The sequence below is a fragment of the Haemaphysalis longicornis genome, unplaced genomic scaffold, assembly GCF_048455015.1.
Source record: "Haemaphysalis longicornis isolate Haplotype H1 unplaced genomic scaffold, Haemaphysalis longicornis Haplotype H1 scaffold_12, whole genome shotgun sequence".
Taxonomy (NCBI): domain Eukaryota; kingdom Metazoa; phylum Arthropoda; class Arachnida; order Ixodida; family Ixodidae; genus Haemaphysalis; species Haemaphysalis longicornis.
In genome coordinates this window covers 27,710,074-27,734,764 of record NW_027526225.1, presented here as the reverse complement: position 1 = coordinate 27,734,764, position 24,691 = coordinate 27,710,074, and the positions used below count along the sequence as shown (strand labels likewise).

The following is a 24,691-nucleotide window of genomic DNA, read 5'->3' as shown; positions in this document are numbered from 1 at the left end:
TTCTGGGGAGCACCGGGGATCTCGTTCAATGTGTCGCTCGCTTCATACTTGCTGCATTTTTCCAAAGGTAACTCACGGAGGCGGAACTTAAATAGTGTAGGAAAACAATAATTGTCGGGTAGACAAATAGCGAACAGAAAAACGATATTTTCGGGTGGTGCAGCCATGATTTTACTGATATTTTTCTCTCTGGACGATTCAGGGAAGAAAAAATTGCGTGTACATTTTTTGTTCAAGCGGTCACTTCTACCATTACTTTCCAAAAAAATTATCCCACCTTCCCACGGGGGGAACTCGAGTAAATGCGTCGCAGAGTGGTGGGGGTATCGCGTGAATGTTGCGTAATTGGGTATGGTTTGGGAATGCTTAATTGTTATTTCGTCTTTATTATTCTTATTTATTGAATGAAGGAGAAGCAATGGCAAGGAGTGTAAAGTTAAAGTTTGTCTTTATTGCTTGGCGCAGTCAAGCAAAGCGTCAAGTTAAGCGAAAGCCAAGCAAAGACGCCCTTGACTGAATTCCGAACGCGCGCTCCGCCGCTTATATACACACCGCCCGCGTTCGAGGGAGAGGAGTACGGGGATGGGACGCGCATGCGCACACTTCCGTACCCAAGCGCGCGAACTTTCCACGCACCCACCACGCCGTTATCACGTGTACACGCCCTGCCGCCGTTACTGTTGAGCGCGACGCAGCGCACGGGTAGCTACGATGCATGCGCGCACAGACGTGCTCCCCCCGCACCGCCGCAGCTGTTGTTGAGAGCGAGGAGGGTACGGGGGAGAGACGTGCACCTGCGCCTCGACGCGACGCGCATGCGCAGTGAGCGTGTGGACAGCGCCGACAACATCGACGAGTGACATCGCGAGCCTAAGAAATGCTCCGCATTTAAAATGTCACGTGCTTGTATTATATAGATTATATAAAACAAAAGGATAAGCAACTGAGATCCCGCCACGCCGTCCGGGTGCTTCTACACTACAGTCCCCAATTTTAAAAGTGCATACCGGTGCGGAGTGCGAACAGCGGGGACAAAACAAGACCGAAATGCGGAGGGGGCAGAGGAAGGATGCCCCGCTCAGAAAATTTAGGGGGCCCATGATCCACGTAGATAAACGCGCAAAGCCAGCATCAGCGTGCTGCAGCAGAAGTGATTTTGCTTCAAGGCAAAGGCGGTTTTATCAGCGACAGACCAAGACAGGCAGGCATGGTGAAAAAGAAGGCGTTGTAGCGCCGCCAGGGGAACACTAAACAACTTTCAACTATTTTGCATAGTTTCCTAGAAGCGGCGCTGGCCGGCGAACATAAAAGCACGCAGGAAGGCTACGGAGCGGAAAAGGGTATGAGAGCAGCAGGAGAGTGGCTGTTTGGCCAGTTTTCGCTCACGCGTTAGGCAATGATTGTACAGTCGGCGTTGCCAAAATTCACGCGCGTGTCCCGTACACGAAGGCGGCGCCAACTGTCAGCGCTCATTAGCATCATAATGAGCTACTTCGCTTCGCCTCTCCTAGGCGGCAGCACCATCTGAATGACTCGTAGTTAAAGATATAAGGCGCGTTCAGAGCTGCTCCCGTCTCTACTCATAGCGCAGTGGACAGAGCGCCACGTACCTCCCGTCGTGGCGCGAGAGTAGAGATGCGTCGCTCAGGAGTGATCCGGGTCTTTCGAGTCGCTCTTTTTGAAGAGCGGGTGAGCCGTGGCCCAGCAAAAGTGAGCGGCGGTTCTTCTGGAGAGAGGGAGCCCCTTCTCCCCCGCTCTGGGATACGTGTCGAACGGGGCGAGCAACAGCAGAGCCAACCACGGAGAAAGAAAGGCGAGAGTCGGGGGCTCGAATCCGGGCGCCGCCCCGTCGATTGCCCTTTTTCTTGCGACGTCACTTCCGTGACGGATATGATGTCACTCAGATCTTCTTGTACCCGAGAATAAAACACTGTCGTGTTAAAACTCCGCGTTGGGATCAAGTGGTGGCACCAGAGGCCAACGAGCGACAGTGGGCGTGGTGACCAATGCCGAGCACTAAGAGGCGCGCGGGAATCGGCGGTCTTGGAATTCCTGTATATAAAGCTCCCCTAGGGGAGCAGAGTTGCGCGTCCATCCGGAATCTTGAGTTCCAGGTCGTGCGGGAAAGCCACCCATCTCGCATGTAGGAGCTGCCGCCGGGCCGCCGCGCCAGCGGCAGTGGCGAGGTTGAGTGGCGAGGGGCGGCGCAGAAAAAAACTGGAGCACGGTAGCCGGCTGCATGGAGGAAATAATATCTTTCCTGCATGGTCGGCTGCTTACCAGCTGAGCGGCCGCCGCTTCCGCAACCGCCGATGCTCAATTGAGCAGATCTGACTGAAAATGGGGCCTTGTGCGCAGCACTGAAAGCGGGCTTTCCTGTCGAATTGGGACCCGCGGCATGTGGCAATCAGACGCGCAATTCTTGCGCTACGCGATATACAGGAACTCTAGGCGGTCTCAAGGCCGGTTGAAATCCGGTAGCGTGCGGCCGTTGTGTGCTGGTCCTGGTGGGCGACGCGTAGCCGGTTTGGCACGATTACCGGTAGTGTGTTCTTAGCTTTAGAGTTCACTGCCCGGTTCCCGGATCAGTGGTCACGTGAAACAGCCAATTCACGCCCGTCGCCACGCACACTAAGAAAAAAGTGTAGACAAAGGGAGAAAATCGCGGATTTTCGCCCTCAGCCCAGCGAGTTTCTCCCTTTAGCGCTTCACATGTAACGCGCCTGTTCTATAATGCCTCCATCAAACACCGTAAAGGGAGAAAAAATTTCTCCCCTGCCCCCTTGCAATCTGCCGACGGCGCGGATAACAAAATCGTTCCCTGGTTGTACAGCGCCTTCCACCGATAGGGCGTACAAAATATGAACCAAAACACGCAAAATCAAAGAATAGACTCGAGATAAAACAATTGCTCGCAAGTGGTATATCTGGAAAGACATTTTCAACCTTTGTTACTGTAACAAAAAATTAGCAGTGACTTAGCTAGGCTATGCCAGGATATACGTAGCGTGAGCTAAGGTTCCGCCGGTTATTCTCAGCTTTCCTGGTTGTCTAGGATTGGCTGATTATCATGCTTACTACTGCTGAAACGATTTCCAATCCAATCCAGTCCAGTCACTGCTCCTCGCGCATGGGTAGCACGGCTCTCCAGGAGCCACGCGAAACGGCTATCAAACGGCTCCGGCGCAGCGTCAGACTTGGCTACTGCGCAATGCAGGCGCATAGCTGGACACGCGCCGGCGCCAGTGAGTGTGCCGCGGCTATGACGTCACTCCTCTGGACTGCGAAGACCGAGAAATTAAGCAGACCCAATTCTCTGCACACCCGTACTCCAATTGGATTGGATTAGAATCCAATACAATTTATTCCAAGCCAATGCAATCCAATCCAATGCTCCTCGCGCTCGCGCAGCATGGTCCTTCAGGTCCACGCGAAACTGCTCAGCCTCGGCCAGTATAGCTTATGCTGCTTCATAATTTTGTGTGCGCGTTTCATTTGTTCCCGCATGTACATGACGGCTCAGCGCAACACCATCCCTGCGTTGCTGGCTTGCCCTCTGACTGTCTATTTTTATTACCATGCGTTCATGGGCACCGTTGCATGTATGCTTCGTGCGACTGGCCTGCACCACACTCTTAATCTGGATCCACATAAGATCCACTTAGTAACTGGAACTTTTTTGCAAAAAAGTTCCACTTATATATTTGGAACCGTGTTCCACATACTTTGAAAATGTAAGTGGAACAGTGCACCACATATTTTTGCAGCTAAATTATCTGGATCGGCGTTCCAAATAAAAGTATACGGATCACTGTTCCAAATAAACGGGTAGTGTAAGTTACTGGAACACTGATCCACGTAAAATGATTATGGATTTATCCGGTGCGCCGTTCCAGGTACCTTCAGACCAGCTGTTTATATAAAACGGTGTTCCGATAGACGTTAAGAAGCTGTCTATGGGACTCCACTTTTCCAGTATATCTGCTTTCCTGTTGGTATAAACTGAGGTCATTTGCCAGGCTGGCGGATGCATTGGTATCAGAAGGAAACCGCAAGCACCATTCTAACGCAGCCTTGACATACGTCCCACAGTGATACCAACAATTGGAAAACAGAAACCGCCGCAGCAGTGTGGTCCCTGACAGTTCCCAACAGTTGCCTATCGGAGCACAGTTCTACATAAAAGTTGGTCTGAGATACCTGGAGCGGCATACAGAGACTTTGGCTTCATCCGCCGCATCCTGTTCTGGGTTTTGGCTGCATGTAAAAGAAACAAGACTCGCATTAAAATACATACCAAACCAACTATTAGCACTGATACAATGCTTTTCAAAACCCTAAGCAAATTTTATTCGCTCGTATTATTACGTACATTTGAGATACGGAGACATATCTGTTTCCACTTGGGCAGAAAATGACCAGCGTACAGGATCAAATACCGAAACGATATCAAGTGGCCAAAACGATCTAAGTGGCATTTTCCTATTTTCGCTAATATTTACCATTCTTTTTTGTTAAAAAAACATGGCTAATAAAGATGGCTTTAAGCGCAACCGCGTCACAAAGACTTGTACATCTACCCTCGCACTAACTCAGAAAGCATTACACAACAGTGAGCATAAAATATGCTGTTTTATCACATGAAATCAGGTACCGCAAATGCGGAAGTACCCACAGCGCTTGCCATACCATGTTTACGCATCTCGGTTCCAATATATGCAGTTTGCTATTGAATTGTAGGGAAAAGCCAAAAATACAAGCCATACACGGTTGGATTATCACAAGACCTACAAGAGTGTAGGAAAAGAACACCGGAGCCAATACTAAGAATATAACATTTGCACAGAAAAACCTACCGGAAGCATGTGGCACTATTGCACAACTAAAACATACACCATATATCAATATCAAGCTAACTGTAGCCAAAACCGACTATATAGGCGCCCTGAAAAAGCCTTTCACTGAAGCCGCGTTGCTTCCCCGACAATTTGTAGCTATTTAAAATAACTTATAAAAAAAAAAAGCTCATAGCACCCAGTGTGAATCTTACAAAATTTTACAAACCAGATAGCTCGGAGCATGTTACGCATTTTAAAATTTAACAAGCAGCCTAACTCTAAAGACGTTATTAATTCCCTCAAGAGCAATTCAGACATCCCAAATAACCAAGCCAGGTCGCTTTGAAACATACAGGTGACCAATTTTACCAAGCCAACTTGGAAGCATTTTTCAAGCCAGAACATTTATCTGAGGTAAAATTCACAGTTGCGTGCTATACAAACCCTACTATCATGACGACAGTATGCTTGTGACCCAGCACTGCCTCTAACAAGCAAGAAATGCAACTTAGTCCAAAGTAAACAACTTTTTCAAGCCAAATATGTATATTTCGCATTCTTCTAGGGCTTAGGTGTCAGCTAAGATACAGTACAAAAATTGATTAATAAAGCCCCAAACCGTCTGTGTAAATAATTACTCTTACGTTTGCATCCATCAATAGCAGCACTGCCATAGAAAAAAATTACGAGCTGCACTTGAATAATAAAAACGTTACAGTGCAGTGCCATTAACTACATTAACAAAGTAGCTGCAAAGGCAGCCTGCGCTTTGTGCCAATAATGAAAAATTGCAAAGGAAAGCACGACTTCACTTTTGCAATTGACATGCCGCTTGCATCTACCAATCATTTGAACCGCGACATATCTTTCCGAATAGGCTTCAACGTCTAACAATAATTTAAAACCCCAAGTAGAGTGACCACATCAAGTCTTTCAACAGAGCTTTCAACTTAAATGACACCAGGCCACTGTTAAATGGCCAAGAACTCTCTGCAAAAGTCCCAAGAACTCTCCAAAGTAGCATAAGTTTCAGGAGATTAAGATGAAATATACGGCGAGGAGGATGACCACATCTTGATGTGACAACGCAGGCGGAAAATCCATGACGTGTTTCTTGCAGACAATATTTACGCTGCCATTTTCTTCTCTCAAAATAACTGGACCTCGAGAATAACTGGACCACGCCATGTACCTTTAAGGAAGGAACAAGAAAATTTTGTTAGACGATGGCTTTAAATGAGTGAGTTGCTTAGGATACCCCTTTTATAGCACAGTAATTGATTGAAATATCAGCGATTTCTTGGTTTCTTTTCTGGGAATGCTGCTAACAATGTACAAAAAATACTAGCACAGACTGTCAATGGCCGTTCTCTAATTCTGGAAAGCGACCGCACTGGGCGTGGCCGTGGTGCCGTATGATCACAGCAGGAACTCTCAATGTGAAAGCAAAATGTTTGCACAACTTGAATGCAAAATAATAGTTTTTTTGTCCACATGTTGAAGCATCCGAAACAGGCTGAATGTGAAGGTATTTCCCAATATTGGAGTTCACGATTTATTTTTAACAGTAAGATTTTGCTACAAAGAAAACTACCACAAATTCAGTCCCGCAAAAATAAAATTCCAGCTTCAATAAACACTACCATAAATTGAGTCCCACAAAAATAAAATGCCAACTTACCCAACTAAAATTAAGATGCAGGCGTTCCTGGCAGGGCCTCCTCGGAGTGCATTTCCAGGAAAGTTTTGCCAACGTGTTCCCAAAAGCTCTTACTGTCGTTTTCACCTACAGGTCAAGTTGTCACTGAAATAGTGTTCCGAAGCCATTACGTATATTGCAACAACCTAAAAAGGGACCATCAAAGTTCCAGAACTGGGAGTGCGTACTTACTTATAGAATGCAATGATTTCATCCCGTACAACGGCTTTCATGTGTTTCCTTTTTGTGAACACACGCCATCAAGAACGGTGAACACACGCCTTCAAGAACCAGGAAAATGGCAGTATGCATTCCTTGTTCCATTGTTTTAAGTCCCGGTCCGCCCTATTTCCTAGAAAATTAAAACAGTATAAAAATATCGAAGCATAAATTTACGATTCCCTCTAAGAAGAGAGTACTACAAGATCTGGTACAATGCCTGATTAGTTGTGCTAAAATTTATTTTGCAGCACGAGCCCTGGTAACGTTTTCAGGCGAAACAATTTTAAATATAAAAATATTTGAACATTTTTAGGCTCACCTGTCATTGCTCCATGCGGAGTGGTGAACGTCTGTATAATACGCAACACTCAAGAGGCACTCTTTCGTGGCTTTATGACTTCCACAATGCATTCATAATCTGCCACACTTGTCACGACGACGCCTCGGCGTGCCGAAGATGTCTTCAGCCACAGTGAATGCCACAGCCATGATTTCAGAGGTATATGTAAGGAATTGATATAATTCGTTTTAATTTCTGTACTTCAGACAAAGGAAAACAATTGTCGCAAACTACCAGTGTAGAGACAAATGTCTCCACAGTCAGCCATAGTCTGCATCTGGACAGGTTGTACAGATCGAATACAGAATGTAGCAATCTGCTTTCGCAGTATATTTTCTAAGTTCAAGGAAGCACAGAAATGGGTTAATGTTGGGTGCACATAGTGATGCAAGAACTTATCACCTGAGCGTTGTCGGAAATTATTTCAACTCTCGGGTTACCACCGACATTGACGGCATAAAAATGCAAGAGTGGCTTATTTCTAACGCGGTTCGTGAAGTAGCAACCACTAATTATGGATATTGGTTAATTATCCTGAAGTCTCAAGTTACCACTGACATTAACAGCATAGAAACGGCAGCACACTTTCTATACACCCGCTGCGTGTTGTGTTTCCACATTTCTTCCCCTCTACAAAAGAAACGTTTGTTACTGCGGTAGCACACTTTCTATACACCCGCTGCGTGTTGTGTTTCCACATTTCTTCCCCTCTACAAAAGAAACGTTTGTTACTGCGGTACTGCTAAGACAACTGTCCCTTCCATTTCTCTACACTACAGGCAGTGTTATTTAAAATATATCATCTCAATTGGTCAAAGGAATTGAAAGAAACATGGAACATAAACATGAAACATGGAAACATGGAACAGATAAACGTAAGATCACGCCTTGAAAGCACATCAACACAACTCGAAATAGCGTCTACCTTGCGCGCAACGGGCAAAGTCGAAGACTCCCGGTCTGCTAAGCACAGTAAATGCATTCTACTCAGCAGACTAACACAACGACGCAATTACCACGCAAGTTTTAAAAATACCAATAAATCTAAGGACGGACGCTCCGACAAACTTGCTTGGAAGTTGTACACGTGTGCACGCGCGATTATCGCGAGTGACTAACCCGAGAAGATTCGCTACCGCAGAGATACACAGCAACCGTCCATATACAACTAAGCAAAGCCACACAGTAAGGGAACATCCAATCATGAAACGCGCAATCCAGCAACTTCCCTATAGCAATGGCTAACGAACGCAGTCAGAAATGTCCAGCCGACTCTGACCCACGAACACGGAAGTTTTGGGAAATTACGGCTGCAAATGTTACACGCCGCGAAATGTTACACATGGCAAAATGTTACACGCCGCGACCACAAGCATGGACGACACACGAACAACGGGCAGAGAGGCGGTATGTTTATCGCACGCAGTTAACAAGGATGTCACTGAACAACAACCATTACTAGCACATAAATAAGCAGCACTGACCTTTTTTGCGCCTCCTCGCAAAACTCCACTTCGTCGAACAGGAAATACAGCCCGGGGATATGAAAAAATTCGCAGTTGCACGCCGCAATCAACCCAATCAAACTGCTAACGGCGCTAACGGTTCTCGCCAGCGTGACCCAGAATTTTAGTAAATATCAGGCGCATCGCGCGAGCAATTGAGAAACCCGCTTGGGAATGCCACTGGTGGCGCTGCATGCGGAAGACCGTAAAATTAGCGGAGGGAATCCTGGAAGATGGGAGCGCTGCTGTCGTTTAAAGTGTTGACGCAGTCCCTATTTTTATCCGTCGTCGTCGTACGCATTGCAGCCCCACTGTACCGTGAATCAACGCAAAAACAGCTCTGCCGTGCTGCTGCTGACGCATGCGCATGGAATGCGCTACTGGAGTGGCGGTCTTTTCCTCATGGCTTCGGCAAACTTTCGGTCTCGCGGAGGCTTTGGCGATGCGCCCGCATAAGAGCTCATCACACTCGGCACACGTGATGTCTTTTATTTGATTCGGAAAACGTTGATATGCGTCTAAGCGGACGTTTACGCCCGCTGAGGCCGAAACAAAGCTTAGATAATAGCCGCGTTAGCGCGTTAGTACTGGCTAAAGTTGTTTCTCGCGGAGGGCCGTGAGTGCGTGCGATATCCGAGCTTAACGTTGGATGGCAATTTCTGCGTTACTGTTTACAATGAACGCAAAAGGGCGTGGCTTCATTTACTGCTTTTCTTGACAACAAGCCTTTCCGTAGTCAATAAAATATACTGCGACGCTCTTAGATACCCACGTTATGTTAAGCTACTTACAGCTAATTAGCGAGTAATAATACATCGGCCCGTTTCCCAGCCCTTTTCCCTCCTGAACACCAATACTACAGGAAAACAGCAACTGGGGAAGCAGCTGGAGAAGGCGGGTCATTCAATGAACTTCAATTACTATGACAAGACACAACAACAGCAAGTTAACTCTGCGCATTTTTGCCGTTACTGCACAGCATAATTAGGAATTACAATGTCATTTCAGCATTAATACATACAAAATAATGCAGGTATCACGTGGTATATTTAGTTGTCCAAGTTTAGTTCCGTTCACCCAGTCAACCGCTCCCTGCAAAGAGGCTTGTGTTTTTGCTTGTGGAAATTAAAAAGGACTCACCTGTTAGCATTCCTATCGGACTTATTACGTCATGATCAACGGACTTAAAAAGCATCGTGCACCAATACGAATAGTTTTACAAATACATACCGATATTCACAACGGCCTAGTTTGCTTATTTTAGATATATGTCGCTTCTCTACTGAAACAAAGAAATAAAACTCTCGCATGGTAGACCGCTAGCGCCTTCCAGTGAAGACTGGATAAACCAAAATGCGTTTCTTGTTTTTTTTTTTATCTCTGCAAAGAAAGGATATACAGCAGTCTCCCGTTAAGACGACTCCGAAGGGACCGTAAAAATGTATTCGTATTATCCGAAATTCGTCTTAAGCGGAGGTGTATTGCATTGTGGACGTTACAAGAGAAAAATGTTGTGGTTCTTAATCAGTGTTCGTTTTAACCAAGTTCGTCTTAACGAGGGTCTACTGTATTTCTAGAAGAAGCAAACCGGGTCGTTAGTGTCATTTCTGTGAATTTGTAAAACTTCTTGTACGGTACATGGTGCTTTTGAACTACTAAGTCTCATGAATTTGCGTCATGAATTAGTGAGTCCCATATGAATTGGATCAGGTGAGTCACCCTTAATAGCATGCACGAGACGAAAAATGCTAACGAACATCCAAGCATATATAACTGCATGCGTGACATGCTGCGTGCAGTGTAAAATGCGGCACAGTCAGTTAACACTATGTATATACCGCATCAGGGCATAAATAACGTGGACTAAGTACCTATTTTACAGCAGATTGTAGGCATTTATACGTTCCTGTAAAGCACTTAAAATTGTGCACGTACTACAACACAGCAAGCTCATGGCTGAGCATTGAAGCATTGAGCAAAAAACAATGTTTCTGCGACGCTTTGTGAACCAAATGCAGAACATGCAATAGTCTCAACAACCATATATATTTCTTTATGAGGTATCCACGTAAGCCCAGTGAATTCTTCAGCACTACCACGGCTCTGTCCCAAACGCAGAAGGAGAACCTGAGGACATCTGGTCCTTCTCAAATTCAAGTCATTGGTGATTTCAGACGTACTGCGCGTCTGCAATTAGCAAAAGACGATATTCACTAAAGTGGTCTGAGCGCCGCAGACAACCTGAAAGAGGTTCGTGGAATTTCTATTTTCGCTAAGATACCCTTTTCTCGCACCTTTCATGCTTTGTACGGTGTTGTTATAGCAGTGGACATATTTTTTTCTGTCAAATAACGTCACTAAAAATACGTCTTAGCCGTCTTATATCAGTAAACTGCTCTAAGACAGTTCCATAGATATCGAAGAAGTTTATTAAATTTTATGTGGTGCGTGCGTGTGTGCGTGTGTGACTGCATGCATGTGTGTGTATGTGTGGGTGCGCGTGGTTGCATTCGTGTCTGTATCTATGTCTGTGGGCGTGTGCGTGCAAGTGCTTGTGCGTGCGCTTGTGCGCCAAAGCGCGTCAAACATATATGTGATTCATTGTTCCAGTTAATGCACGATTCAGTGCATACTTCACTTCAGCGCACAAGTTATGTGGAACAAGACACGAGCAAAAAATATACAAAAGCACTGTCCAAACTTTTTACTGGGACATAAGTGGAACAGTAACTGGAACGGCTGACAGCGCATCCCCTCATTTATTCGGTTCCACATATTAACCACAAACCTAAAGAAAACAAATGGACAGTTCCAGATAAGATCCACTTATATATCTCGTTCCAGTTATTCTTCGTTTAGATCCAGATAAAAATATGTGGATCGCCCCGTTTAACTGGAACTTACATGGAACCAGATTAAGAGTCCATGAGCAATCTATAAGTGTATTACGCCTTGTTGAATGCTCCACTGCATGTATTGTGCTCTGTGAATGCCTTCAATGAAGTGTATATCGCTGTGTTGGGCTATGTTTCGTCCCAATCTGTACTCGCGAATGTGCGGCCTCTGTAATATTGCGTACGTTAGGCATAGTGAAAACACCTTGATGTAAGCGCCCACTGACAGTGATGCAGAGTAGCTGCTCCTCCCCCCCCCCCTTTTTTTTTAGCGTTGCCTATTGGTCATTTTTTAACATTTACGATTGCTTCACTTCGAGCTAGTTAGATGGCGAGTAGTGTCACCTGTGCATTCAATTGTGTATGTATTGTGTTGGGGCGCCGTCACTCCGACGGAGACGTTCGCGCCGCCGGCGCCGCCTTTTCGCTGATATGGACGATTTCAGGCGGTCTGCGTGTCGGTAGCAACGTGTGGGGTGGAACATGTGGCCTTTCATTAGATTTGAAAGTTTTCTTAGAGTGAATCTGCCGCCTTGTTCGAACTTTGGTGCCGAACTGACTTTAACTTTCTGTCTTCTGCTTCGTTCTATCGTCGTTTGCGATTAGTTTTCCTTTTGAACTTTGCTTTCTTGTCCTGCTGTTACGTGCTTCGGGATTTCTTAAACCTTCAAATTGGCTTTTCCTTAAAAGTATTCGGTTGGCTTGTAGATCTGTTTGTTAATTTTTGGCTTTAAACCTCTCATTGCCCGGCTGGAGCAGGTCTCGTTCCCAACATTTTTTCTTTCTTTTTTTCTTCAGAAAGCGCAGGAAGGGGGGGGGGGACACGGATTTGGAATTAGAATTGGTTGTTCTCGAACGGCCGCATTGGATGTTTGTGATCTCCTGTGTCGGGGAACGGCAGGGTTAGAAGCCTGGGGGAAATGGAGGCGACATTCAATCATTATGACTTTTGTTGTGTTTATAGTGGCGCGTTCGTTCGCCCTAAATGCGAATTAGGATGATTGGATGAAGTCGCGCGTACGAATGGCGTCATGTCTTGCTAACCGCAGTTCTGGTGCTCGACAGATAATCTCTTGGTTATTTTAGCGTATATTAAGAGCATGCAACCACAGCAACCTACCCAAGTCTACTTATGCGGTCGTCAAACCGATCAGCTCGCCAAGCCTTTCCCCCATAACAAGCCTTGATCGGATAGCGCCGCCATGCCGGTTTTTGCGAGGAACGTTCCTCCATTAGCTCAATACAGGGTTAAACGTTCCTCCACTCCCAGGGGGAGAAACGCGCTTCAAAGGAGAAAATGTCTACCCCTCAGGGAGAAATGTGATACATTCCTGTTTCGCCCTTAATTATAAAAGAGAAACTTTCACACCCAGAGTGCAGCGGTGGCTGGGAGTGAAGGTACGCAGAGCGTGGTAGGAACTGCAGCGCCACCGTGGTAGCGCACGACACCCAGCTGCACTCGCTCACAAACAATTGCCTTCCGCAGGACGGCAAAGCCTGGGCACGGCCATATTACTTTGCGGCAATGGAACCAATGACGCAGCAGTCGAGAGTGGCTACCGTGGAAGGCAAGTATAGGGGCGCTCCTTTGTAAAGTTATCCCCAAAAAAGTTGACTGTATTGCGATGCGGAAACAATAACGGCTTAAAGACCGGTTTTGCGGAACAAGGGAATCTGGTCGCAGGAGTCGCGCTCATTGCAAGAGCGCGACCAACCAACCAAAGGGGACGTCAAAGGGGACGTCGTACCGAATCTCTGCTTGAGGAACTGCGAAGAGCCACAGCAGCGAATGGCTCCCTCGGCAATAATGGCGATGCGGTCTCCGAGCACGTCGGCCTCCTCCATGTCGTGAGTCATCAGAAGCATGGTACAGGTGCGGCGCATTTTCTGCAAAAGGTCCCACACCTCGTGCCGGCTCTTGGGGTCCAGGCCCTCGGTGGGCTCGTCTAGAATCAAAACCTGCGGCGTCCAGGGGCGTGTTCTTAGTATCTCACACACCAATGGACAGACATCACTGCAGTTTCTACGTCTAAAATAAAATTAAGCCAGGCTCCACCCGTGCGAAATCTTCTGAAATATCGGGGCTGCAGTTCTCCTGTGTCGGGTCAAACGTCAACAAGCGCTAGTTCTACGGTTCGTAAAAAGAATCGGCAGCTCAACTTCAGCGGCGGGAAGCTCCTTCTCTCCCCTAGCGCGAGGAAGACGAACCCGCACCTGCGAGAACACTGCGCCATCTATCAGCGAGTCTGGGGACCGGTTCTGCGAGGCCGCCGCCGGGTCTGGGAACCTGCTCCTAGCGCTGCTAGCCGCACCACATTCAGCATAGGGACGATGAGGCTCGACCTGCAACTGCTCCTTTGTTAAAAAGGGAAGTCGTGTTTATCGGTTCCCAAAGTCCTCTTAGTCCGGGGGACTTGCCGCGGGAGCTGGGGCCAGGGCTTCCTCCACTCGGGTTGTCGACAGGAGCTGCATCACTTCACCGGATCCGCTAGCTTCGCGCCCACAGGTGATAGAGCGGGAGTGGACATCAGGCTCAGTGTTGGGAGCCGACCGCGACCCCGCAAAGACGGGTTTAGGTTTAGGACCTCCACTAAGCCTAAGCCATCCACTCCTCCTGGAGGCGTACGCTTGTCTGAAACGGTGCGTGGCTCAACTTCTTCGTCTTCGAGGCGTCAGGCGGAACAAGACGGGCTGGGGTATAGTATGGAAGAGAACCAGCGTTATCACCAACAGTTTCTTTACGAGTTCATTCGCCTTAAATGGCCTTGCAGTGCTCTCGCCACGGAGGGCCTGGCCACGCACGCAGAACATCGCAGAACATACGCGGGTTCAAAACACATCCTCTCATTAGAGGAGCCTGGCCTATGAATAGTAATAAAGTCCTTCAATGCTTCTCTGGTCATGAAACTCCCGGCCAAGTTTCGTACGGGGACAAAGGCTACCGTGAGGGGCGCCCCCGCAGATCCGAGGGCATCGGGCGCGGCCGCCGCTGCTTGTAGCCTGACCGGCAGGCAGGAACGCAGTGGCAGCATGTCTGTTCACGCCAAATTTTTTCGTCACTCACAAAATGATAACTCCATTTCAGCGGCCCAGGCCACGTAAAGCGAAAGCGCACAGCTGATAAGGCGCCGAGCGTCCGTTCCCTGCCAAACGCGCTCCGACCACTTGCCCGGCTGCCTTCCGATCAACACCAGCGCTGCGGGGCGCGGCCTTCTTGGGCAGCACAGAAGCTCTGCCATAGCGTGACGGCGCAGTTTCATGACCAGAAAAGCATTTAAAGACTCTGGTAATAGCTTGAACGGGGATTCCGGATACCGCCAACACACTATGTAGTGTGCAGCCAAGTAGGCAAGTAGTTGCACGGGGTAGTTAGAGAACTGTTAGAGACAACTGTTAGGGACAACATCTGTCGCCAGAGCACGGAAGTTTATGCACGGACACGCCAAAAACACCCAATGCTCTTAAAGTCAACCGTAAAGATCTCTTGCGCGATCGCTGGTGAATAGCGATGCTCTGCCTGAGAACTGCACTTAAATGAACACTCAAATAATCCGGAGATTAACTTTGCGGTAGGTGACGTTTCGGCAACTCTGGGTGCGTTTACGTGAACCTGTTCAGTGGGAAAAGCAACTTGAAATTTTTGTTCATACATCCTCCTTGCCAATCTCCCGTGACGTTTCCTGTGAGGAGCGCAAGGGAACCTGGTTGAAGGGAATCTGGTGAATAGCAGCTCGACTGTCGGCAAGAGTGGCAAGTTTTGGGAGCGTATATTGTGCACTGCGGGCGCCACAATGCTTGCTTGTGCTTTGCAGGGTCTTGAAATGCTCTCTGACCTTGGGGTCGGCGACGATGGCGATGGCCAAGGACAGCTTCTTCTTCATCGTCCCGGACAGTGTCCTGGGAAAGTTGTTCAGGTGCTGGCCAAAATGGAGGGACTTGACGAGCACCTCGATCTGCTCCACGAGCGAGTCCTGGGACACGCGTTGCACCTGCACGAGTCGCAGTGGGTCCCACCCACACTTGCGCTTGAGGGGAGAGAGCTAAGGCCCGAAGGATTGCTAAGCATAACTGCTGTTGGGCATGTTGGTACTACGCCGTGGAACCCGTTTCAGCGCCGTTTTAGACAAAAACTATAGCCTTTGTGTTTCTTTGTGTTCCACCTTTGTGTTACACCCTTGTGTTCCACACCATAGCCTTTGTGTTCCACAGATGAGTATGTGTGAAATAAGACAAAGAAAATGGAAAATAAGAATAAATACCGAAAGAATAGACAAAGACGAAGAAACGGCAGCCTTGTACAGTGTTCTTTCTTTGTCTTCGTCTATCTTCCTGATGAAATGTTCCACAGCTCGAGCCCCATTTAGTCACCCGAGTTCTTCGAATTTTTCAGGAACAGCACTGCCACAATCTGGGGCGTACGAGTAAGTGCCTTGCGTGCCATGGAAGGATCAAGATACTTAAGTGGCGAAACCAAAATGTCGAATGTGGATGGTTGTCTGCTTGAGGCAATGTTATAAAAAAGCACAAATGTCCTGTCAACCAATTTTCCTTCTGCAAGTTCAATTAAACATGGTAATCAGCCGAACTTCCCTTATTCTTCTATTCACATCAGCAGTATGCATCTTTCCTAAGTTAATTTATTCTTCTATTTACATCAGCAGTATCTATCAGCAGTTCGTAGGTAAATGTTTGGTCATTTTTTACGCATTTTTAAATACATCTTTTTCACCTCTCGTACAGTTAAAAGCAAGTAGGTTGTATAGAAGTTTTTATACAACATCCATGGTAAAAAGTTATTTTCCGCGCGGCTCACCGCCTTGCTTACCAGCGTTCGTTTTGGCTGCATACCGTAGAAACTCGTGTAAGGGCCGCAGGTTTTTTTTTTTTTTTTTTTTTTCAAAATTCCCGCGGTAATTTTGGGGGTGAGGCCCGGCACAAATATTTTTCCCCTTTTAAAAATGACTCAAATCGTATCTGTCTGCGTGCACGGAATATCACTGTCCGTGTCTTCGGGGCTGGAGGACGATTGAAAAACCACACTGAAGGATTGAACTCCGCGTATGCTGCGACGCTGCCGCATAAGGAGACAGGGCAGACACTATGCCCTTTTCTAGGGAGTTGCGCGCTACCTAGGGAGATCGCGGGTGGCGGTTGAATGTAGGCGGCCGCTTTGAAAAGCCAAGTGGGGCTCATACATGGACAAGTTTTTAATTTTTTGTTCAAAAAAGGGTGGTGCGGCCCACACACAGGTGCTGCCCTTACTCGAGGTTATACGTTATTTAAGACTGGAAGATCTCAAAAGTAAAGTCTCAGCCGCCAATTCAGTAAGACTGTGTCGGTTCAAGGCGTTTCAAATTATTCAAATTCAAATTTATTCGGAAAAGTACAAGAGTGTATTAACAGTTGGGGGGGTGTACGGGAGGAGGTCCCAAGGTTTGCAAACGGCAGGAGGGACCTCGTGCGCTAGATGTTTTGGAGAAAAGTTGTGAGCACAATACAACCAGTAAGTGTTGCAGACGTTATATAAATATTATCAAACATGGTATAACATTGGGCTATTGTAAAAAATAGGACATATTGTGGGATAAACTGGAATCAATTGACCACAGAAAAAGCAGAGAAAAAATGTCACACAAGTAAAATCCTTCAACGAGGTAGTGGTGGGTAGCTAAGGACATCTTCAATTTTCTTTTGAAGGCTTGAACTGAGGTAACTACCTTTATTTCCAGTGGTACACCATTCCAAAAAGAAACAGCAGACAAAAGTACACTAAATATGAAATAATTAGTTCTTACCTTAGGCAACAAGAACTTCTGACGGGAGGAAAATCTAGTGCAATTAGCGTTGGTTAGCATGTGGCGAGGGAAAATGTCAAGATCCAGGAGGATATTTAGCACTTCAAAAAACAGAACTCCATTTTGGGATAGTGCGCATATACTGTTCTTTATCGAGCCGACCCGCGACCTCGCAATCAAAGGCGCCCGAGGAAATCTCGCGTACAGTGGCGAAGTAGTAGAGGTGCTCGTAGACGGTCATCTCCTCGTACAGCAGCTCCCTCTGCGGACAGATGCGCACGTTGACCAGCGAGTCGTCGTGGTTCTTGATCAGGTCGAAGCCCTCAATGATGGCCGTTCCGAAAGTCGGCCTCAGGAAGCCTGCGCCGCACGAAAGAGTCGCGCTTTAAAGCCAACCTTTCTATCCCCCGCTGATGGCGACGTTGTCCCGAAACGCACTGCAGGAAAGCCAACTTTCTCTGACCGAGGTATAAGGGTAGAACAGAGGAAGTTAACTTCAAGGCTGTCGAGGCGACGAAAAGAAGATAAGAAAGCTGGCGGACGAAAATTGATTGATTGATTGATTGTGGGGTTTAACGCGCCGACGCAACGCAGGCGATGAGGCGCGCCGTAGTGGAGGGCTCCGGATTAATTTTGACCAACTGGGGATCTTTAACGTGCGCCGAAATCTCGTACACACGGGCGTTTTTGCTTTTCGCCTCCATCAGAAAAGCGGCCGCCTGGCGGACGAAAAGCAAAGAGGGGATTTTTGCCTACGACAGTTACCACCTGTAACGAAAAAAAAAAGTATTTTGTGCCTAATAAGCTTTTTGTTCCTGCCCTAAGAGCAGCGCCAGTATTAAACGAAGAGTATAAAACCTAGGTATATTAGTCCTTTTTGGTAAGATGACACGTCATCATCCCGCTGCAAAGAGGAAACCAATACCAATCATCATCGTCACGGTGGTCGTGGGTGAAGAGAAAGATGGTTGATACGCGAAGCTTTCTCAGGTCGAAATCCAATCTCCTCGAAGTCCAGAATCCAAATATTCACGCCCGGAACCCAGTGCAGGAAAGCCAACTTACAGAATGGGTTTTCACAAAGGCACACCAAGCGCATCAAGAAAGAAACGCTTCCCCTGGTCGTAATCGAGCCTGGGTCCCTGGCGTTATGAAGCCGACGTCTATCCGATCGTGCCATTCCAACACGGTCAAAGTAGTTTGGATTTTGGGCTTTGACTTCGGTGATATGGGAGAAAGATTCGCGTCTTAACCATCTTTCTTCAAGAAACGGGATTTCATTTTTTTGTTTAAACCCCGACGCATATAAATTCCGCGCCTGCACGGCAATGTCCGGCGATTCTCCCGGGCCGAGTTCCGCGCGCATACCGCCGCCAGAACACTGGCGTGCAAATTCAAACAAAATGTTCTGCGTTATTTCTTCAGTTGAAGTAAAAGCTCAAGCCCTTCGCTTTGCAAGACTTCGAGTACACTAGAAAAATTGGGGCAGCTTCGTACTAGCGGTGCGAAGACTGGCCAAACCGCGAAGCTGGCGGCCCCGCCTAGGTCATTCTTGGCTCGGCTAAGTTTGTGCTTAATTATGCTTCGAAACTTGGCCGAATTTTTTTTCGTGGTTATTTTTCGAGGATCGGTCGAGTTTTCATCCACAAAACGGGTGAGGTCGCTTCGTTGAATGGTCACATAGAATGCGAACACATGACCATTGCGCGGACTGGCGCCAAGGACGCGAACGGAGTACGGTGCCTTTTCTTGTCCTCGTGGCAAATACATTGACGCTCTAGACTAACGCCAAATAGTGAATGAATGGCGGCGACTAATCTTAACAATGCAGCAGCAATTAAAACTTGAATAATTCTGTCTTTTACTATACCGAGAAATGGCGGCATTCGGCGGCAATCCCACAGCTAAGCAGTCACCTCTACACCCACCACAGATCACCAATATATCTCCCTGACATCACGCTTCGGAAAATCTTCGAACATCTAAAACGCCTAACTAACTCCTAGCTCGAAGAACAAAAACAAAACCTCATGATCGGATTTCGCCTGCATCTCGCTCACAGGACGTCTTTATCCAAGCAGCAAATTCTAGACCACCTCAGCCGTGACGTTCCAAAGGTCCCACCCGCGTTACAGACCAAGGGAGCCTTTTGCAATGTAGCCCACCATGCAGTGTAACACTAGTTTAACTTTACCATCCATGGTTCCCCGACCAGGAGCACTATCCTCGAGGGCAACTTTCTGCGGCAATGTAGAGAAAGCTATGGGGGGAGGGGCGAAGGAAGCTAACTGCCCTGTATTACTGCGCCAAAGTAGTTCCTAGTAAACTGGTTTCGGTTTCGGTCTCGGCGTAACATATACGCATTTGATGCAGTTCATTTCTTCGCATGAGCTTCGTGGTTGAGTTCGCTGAAGCACGATCACCGAGCATGCCGGCATATTGGCGCCCCCTTCCCCACGCTTCATTTGTTGGTAAACACAAGCAAGCGATTTGACTGGAAAACTCATACAGAACGTGGGCTATGCCGTCGTTCAGAAGGGAAGAGAATTTTGTCAGCAATGAAGTTCTGAGGGCATTCACTCATTTGTAAACACTTGTGGTGCTGAAAAATGAGCAGCAGCACCGACATGTGTAGTGTGCTTACACAGCGTGGGCGCAGTATACTGGTATGCTGAAAGAGCAGCACACGCACACGCTTATACGCACACGTTCGCTTACGGCGACAAACTGGCTAACCGAACTAATTGCCCAAACAACGGAGATTCCCGATTGCATCAGTCTCACTCGGGCGTACACTTAGCAAACCACTTGCTTCGTTTGTTTGACTAGCTTTTGCTTCTTAAGTTTAGAAATCGTGTGCGGGTATCAAGTGACACGCTGCCAAGGGCCATCAACGAGGACGCCATGTTTTTTTGGTGGATGGACGAAAACCTATGCGATGCCAGCGGCAACGGGCGCAACCAAAATATCTTAAAATCTAAAAATAATCCTCTCTGTTTCATATATTCCGGCTGGTAATTTGGTGGCATAATCAATCAAAGGTCTTTAAAACATAATAACTATATATATATATATATATATATATATATATATATATATATATATATATATATATATATATATATATATATATATATATATATATAGCGATGAATAAGTTCCGGGATTCGGTTTCAAAAATACACGAGAGGGTAGACACTCGTATGAAAACGATGATCGAACTAACGTTTCGACCGGGGTCCGGTCTTCGTCAGAGACCGGACCCCAGTCGAAACGTTAGTTCGATCATCGTTTTCATACGTGTGTCTACCCTCTCGTGTATATATATATATATATATATATATATATATATATATATATATATATATATATATATATATATATATATATATATATAGTCTGAGAAGATAACAACTCACACAGAGCGCGAAAAAAAGAAGGTTAGTAGAGACAGAGACAAACGAGAAAGACGTAGAAAATAGAAACAAGTTTACTGACGTTTCAGGGAGGGGACTCCCTTTCTTCAGAGTACTCCCTTTCTTCAGGGTACTCTGAAGAAAGGGAGTCCTCTCCCAAAAACGTCAGTAATCTTATTTCTATTTTGTACGTCTTTCTCGTTTGTCTCTGTCTCTACTAACCTTATATATATATATATATATATATATATATATATATATATATATATATATATATATATATATATATATAGACTGAAAAGATAAAAACTCACACAGAGCGCGAAAAAAATAAGGTTAGTAGAGAAAGAGACAAACGAGAAAGATTTAGAAAATAAAAATAAGTTTACTGACGTTTCAGGGAGAGGACTCCCTGAAGAAAGGGAGTCCTCTCCCTGAAAGGTCAGTAAACTTATTTTTATTTTCTAAATCTTTCTCGTTTGTCTCTTTCTCTACTAACCTTATATATATAGTCTGCTTGAGGCTCACGAGGCTCACCAGAGAGCATACTGGCGATCGTGGTCTTGCCGGCGCCGTTGTGTCCCAGCAGGGCGAGGATCTGGCCGTAGTACAGGCGCAGGCTCAGGTGGTCCACGGCGAACTTGTTGCGGTACACCTGCACACGCAACACCACAAACACTTCCACACCACTGCGCAATGCGCACTGAACAGAACATATAACTGAGGGATACGGCTGTTAATTGACAAAATTGATATGGTGATTATACGTGAACTGCAGTGACGGCTCGAAATGTCCACGTGTTTCTACCCGTTACCCTCTTTCTCTACTCTGTTGTAACGTAATTCTATATATAAGGGATTCTGTGCAATAAACGCCTGCTGTTAGTCTGCACTTTGTCCCGTCTGCGTCTCATCCACCGCCGTCATCCAGCGCGGTCTTGTGTCTTTTCCTCTCGTCGTTGTTTTGTTAAGCGCTGTTTAGGATGGACGGATACCAACTAGCCCAGCTGTCGATTTTGTTGAATCTCATCCACGCCCCTTTTGCGCTGTTCCACGGAGATTGTGGTATATACGACCACCGAGATCGCCTGCATCCTTATTGAACGGGAGGTCAATCTTTTGCAAGAACTGCGGCAAATTCAGACAATTTTAAAACAAGTCTTCAAAAGTGTCTTCGACGAACGTGCGCCCACCAAGCGATGATTCGTGTCGCCTTCGGGATCAACAGAGGGAAATTTTACGATTAAACCAAGTCAGCGATTGCTGCTGCAGCTATCATGAAGTGACAGTTTCATTTAATTTCATTTGTTCCCAAAGGGGCACGAAGGCGTTACATAACGGGGAGGAAAAATACATGAGGGGATAACAATGTTCATTACGTCAATAAGTACAGCAGGAGCCCAACTGTGGCTCAATGAATGTATCAGGGCGTTGAACCGGAGCCGAACCGAACCGAAAACCGGAACAGAACCGGTATTTGCCGGAACTGAGCCCAAACACGAATCGTTATTTTTTTCATCCCGCTAAACCGGACCCATAGAGAAACTAAATAACGGTTACCGGTTAAATCTGATTCGGCCTTTTCTCTTCCACGCATGCAAGATCAACTTCGCAACCTCTGACGCAACGGTACGTCCTTGCTGGTCGTGCATGCACGCAGAGTGCAAGTCTAAGCGAGAGAAATGACACTCTCGGCATCCTGCAGGCGATATTAAACATCGATTTTTCCCTTTCGTTGCGACTGTACAGGAACATTGAGGCGGCAAGATTGCTGCACGGCGATACTGCGAAGGCCCACACCCTAGATGTGACTCCTTGTTGCACTCTGTAGTTTGCTTAAGACAGTAACAAACTTGGAAAGCGTAAGTACTTCGTATGTGTTATCCGCAAGAGTAAAGTGGGATAGGTCGCTAGAACGAAATTATGCATGTTTGATCGCAGCCCCCGCAGGCCGTATTTCTGATGCACGCGAAAGAAACGCGTGCGTGTCGAGATGTCGCCGTTTTTTTTGAACATTCCCGGATGTTCAAAATATTTCTGCCCATCAGCAATATATGGTGCGCCTCACAGCACTGGTATTGGCAGTGGGCGCGACCACAGGCGGCGCTGCGAAGCACGCTTCCGTGACGTCGGCTTAGGGATTCTCGCATTTGTCTGCTTCACTCGAGCTCGCTCTCCTGCCCTTTGCGCTCGCTCGACGTTTTAAGTGCGAATGCACTTTATAAGCGACCCCAAACCTTCCACCGCCGGCGGCGGCGGCGTCCGCAGTCCTCCTCTCCCTAGCAACGGCGTAGAGCGGAGAGGAGCGTCGGTAGCAACGGCGCGGTGACGTCACATCACCACGTGACCGCGCTCGCTCCGCCTCCTCGCCGTGGCTGCGCGGGTGCGCGCCGCTCCCCGCACCGCTCCTCACGCCGTGACGTCATGGTATGACGTCACAGCACGCCTCCTCTCCCCAGCAGCTGCCGCGCGCCTCTCTCTCCACCGTGACGTCACACTCTCTCCTCTCCCCCTCGCTCGGCTGCAGCTGCCGTGCGCCGCTGTCCCTCTCCCCTTGCGCTCGCCTCCTCTCTCAGCCACCTGGCTCGGCGCGCTCGGCGCGGCGTACCCCCCTATATATGCAGGGATAAACTGCCAGACCTCCGTGGGTCGGCTCGCGCGCGCTCACGGGCGAATGCCAACGGATTTTAACTCTACTCCCCCTCATAGCATCACCCCGTGCATTCGCACTTAACCATGTTCACCCTCGGGGAAATGCTTGGGAGTTTTTTGCTTGTCCGCCCCAGATTTTGCGTGTGCGTAACTTTTTATGATAAGAATAGCCTTAAAATCGCATACTCTAGCTCAAGGCGTGAGTTGAAGTATAGTTTTGGATACCGGTACGAAAGAAAGATTGCCGGCGTCGCTCCTTCCTTGCGAAGCCGGTCCTGTGCGGAACGCGAAGAGTCAAAGCTAGCGTCAGCTTCTAAATTAAGTAATATTTCGAACAAAGGGAAGAGCAAGTTGCGAGTAACCGATAACAACGAAAATGCAAGCCCAAAACAAATTCCGGGCCTTCGGGGCTTTCGGCTTTAGCAGAATGCATTACGATTCGCGGCAATCGTATGTAAGGTAAAACAGTTTTTTCAACCTTGCCGAACGCTCGAAAGTGTTGCATCACATCACTTTACGTTGTCATGGCATGAAGCTATGCCGACATGCACTATGGGCCACAAAAACTGTAGGTCGAGTTCCAAATAACCCACTGTGTGTATAGGCGCGTGCTGGTTTTATACCAGGCTTGTAACCAGAATTGAAGTTAACTGAGCAAAATGAGTCACGTTTGCGGTAAAAATATAGTAACGGTATGTTTTTTCAGACCTGGAGGGATATTTCGGTACATTTTCCGAAGCCATATCTTCCTAATATTCAGATATGCGTTGTATTAAAACTCCACTCAAAAGGAGGAGTAGGAGAAGAAAACAATATTTAACAGGCAAGCAAAATCTAGCTGGTTAGTGGGTGGGTTCTTTGGGCAGGCCAAAAGGGTAAGAATAGTTTTCTTCAATTCATAGAAGGTCATTCCGAGTAGACTAGGATTTGTTCTTTACACCTTGAATGGTTGGAAAACAACAAATAGGACATGTTAATCTGTACCGATTCTTGTTATATATGCACGTATACTATTCATTGAGTTCGTTAGCGAGTATATCAAGCCTTCAGCACCGTAATCATGTCATAACTGTTCGGCTTGAGAGTCGAGTCAGTTCGTTATGATAACGTTGGTTACTACAGGAATTCGGAGAACAAAAGACGCCCTTGAGTACTCTATACAACGTTGTCTGAGGCGCGATCACGGGTGCGTAGCACAAACCTTCTCACTGTATTTGCATGTGAATAAACAACGCACGCTGTGGATATGCCCCTTCTTGCACGCAGCCACAACGAAAGTCAATTTTGCCGAGAATGGGATGTATGCCATACAGCCTGAGAAAAATATCCA

The 24,691-nt window shown here is 47.0% G+C and overlaps 1 protein-coding gene and 1 long non-coding RNA gene across 3 annotated transcripts in view; both read right to left on the bottom strand.

The window, feature by feature from the left end:
• Nucleotides 1-4,374: 4,374 nt before the first annotated feature.
• Nucleotides 4,375-8,716, bottom strand: LOC144161901 (uncharacterized). 2 transcript variants are annotated; one of them, XR_013320525.1, is made up of 5 exons: nt 8,584-8,716; nt 7,079-7,220; nt 6,730-6,889; nt 6,520-6,642; nt 4,375-6,030 (listed from the first exon to the last, which is right to left on the bottom strand). It is a non-coding gene; the product is annotated as an uncharacterized LOC144161901 (long non-coding RNA). The 2 variants fall into 2 exon arrangements; XR_013320524.1 differs by lacking the exon at nt 8,584-8,716 and having other exon boundaries at nt 7,079-7,264.
• Nucleotides 8,717-12,401: 3,685 nt separating this feature from the next.
• LOC144161541 (phospholipid-transporting ATPase ABCA3-like) overlaps nt 12,402-24,691 on the bottom strand; it is a 65,835-nt gene continuing 53,545 nt past the window's right edge. The window contains exons 8-12 of the mRNA XM_077692196.1: nt 21,247-21,364; nt 17,499-17,653; nt 15,332-15,487; nt 13,247-13,457; nt 12,402-12,409 (exon numbers count right to left, since the gene is read on the bottom strand). Of these exons, the coding sequence (XP_077548322.1) occupies nt 12,402-12,409; nt 13,247-13,457; nt 15,332-15,487; nt 17,499-17,653; nt 21,247-21,364 (648 nt within the window). The remainder of the gene's footprint in view (nt 12,410-13,246; nt 13,458-15,331; nt 15,488-17,498; nt 17,654-21,246; nt 21,365-24,691) is intronic.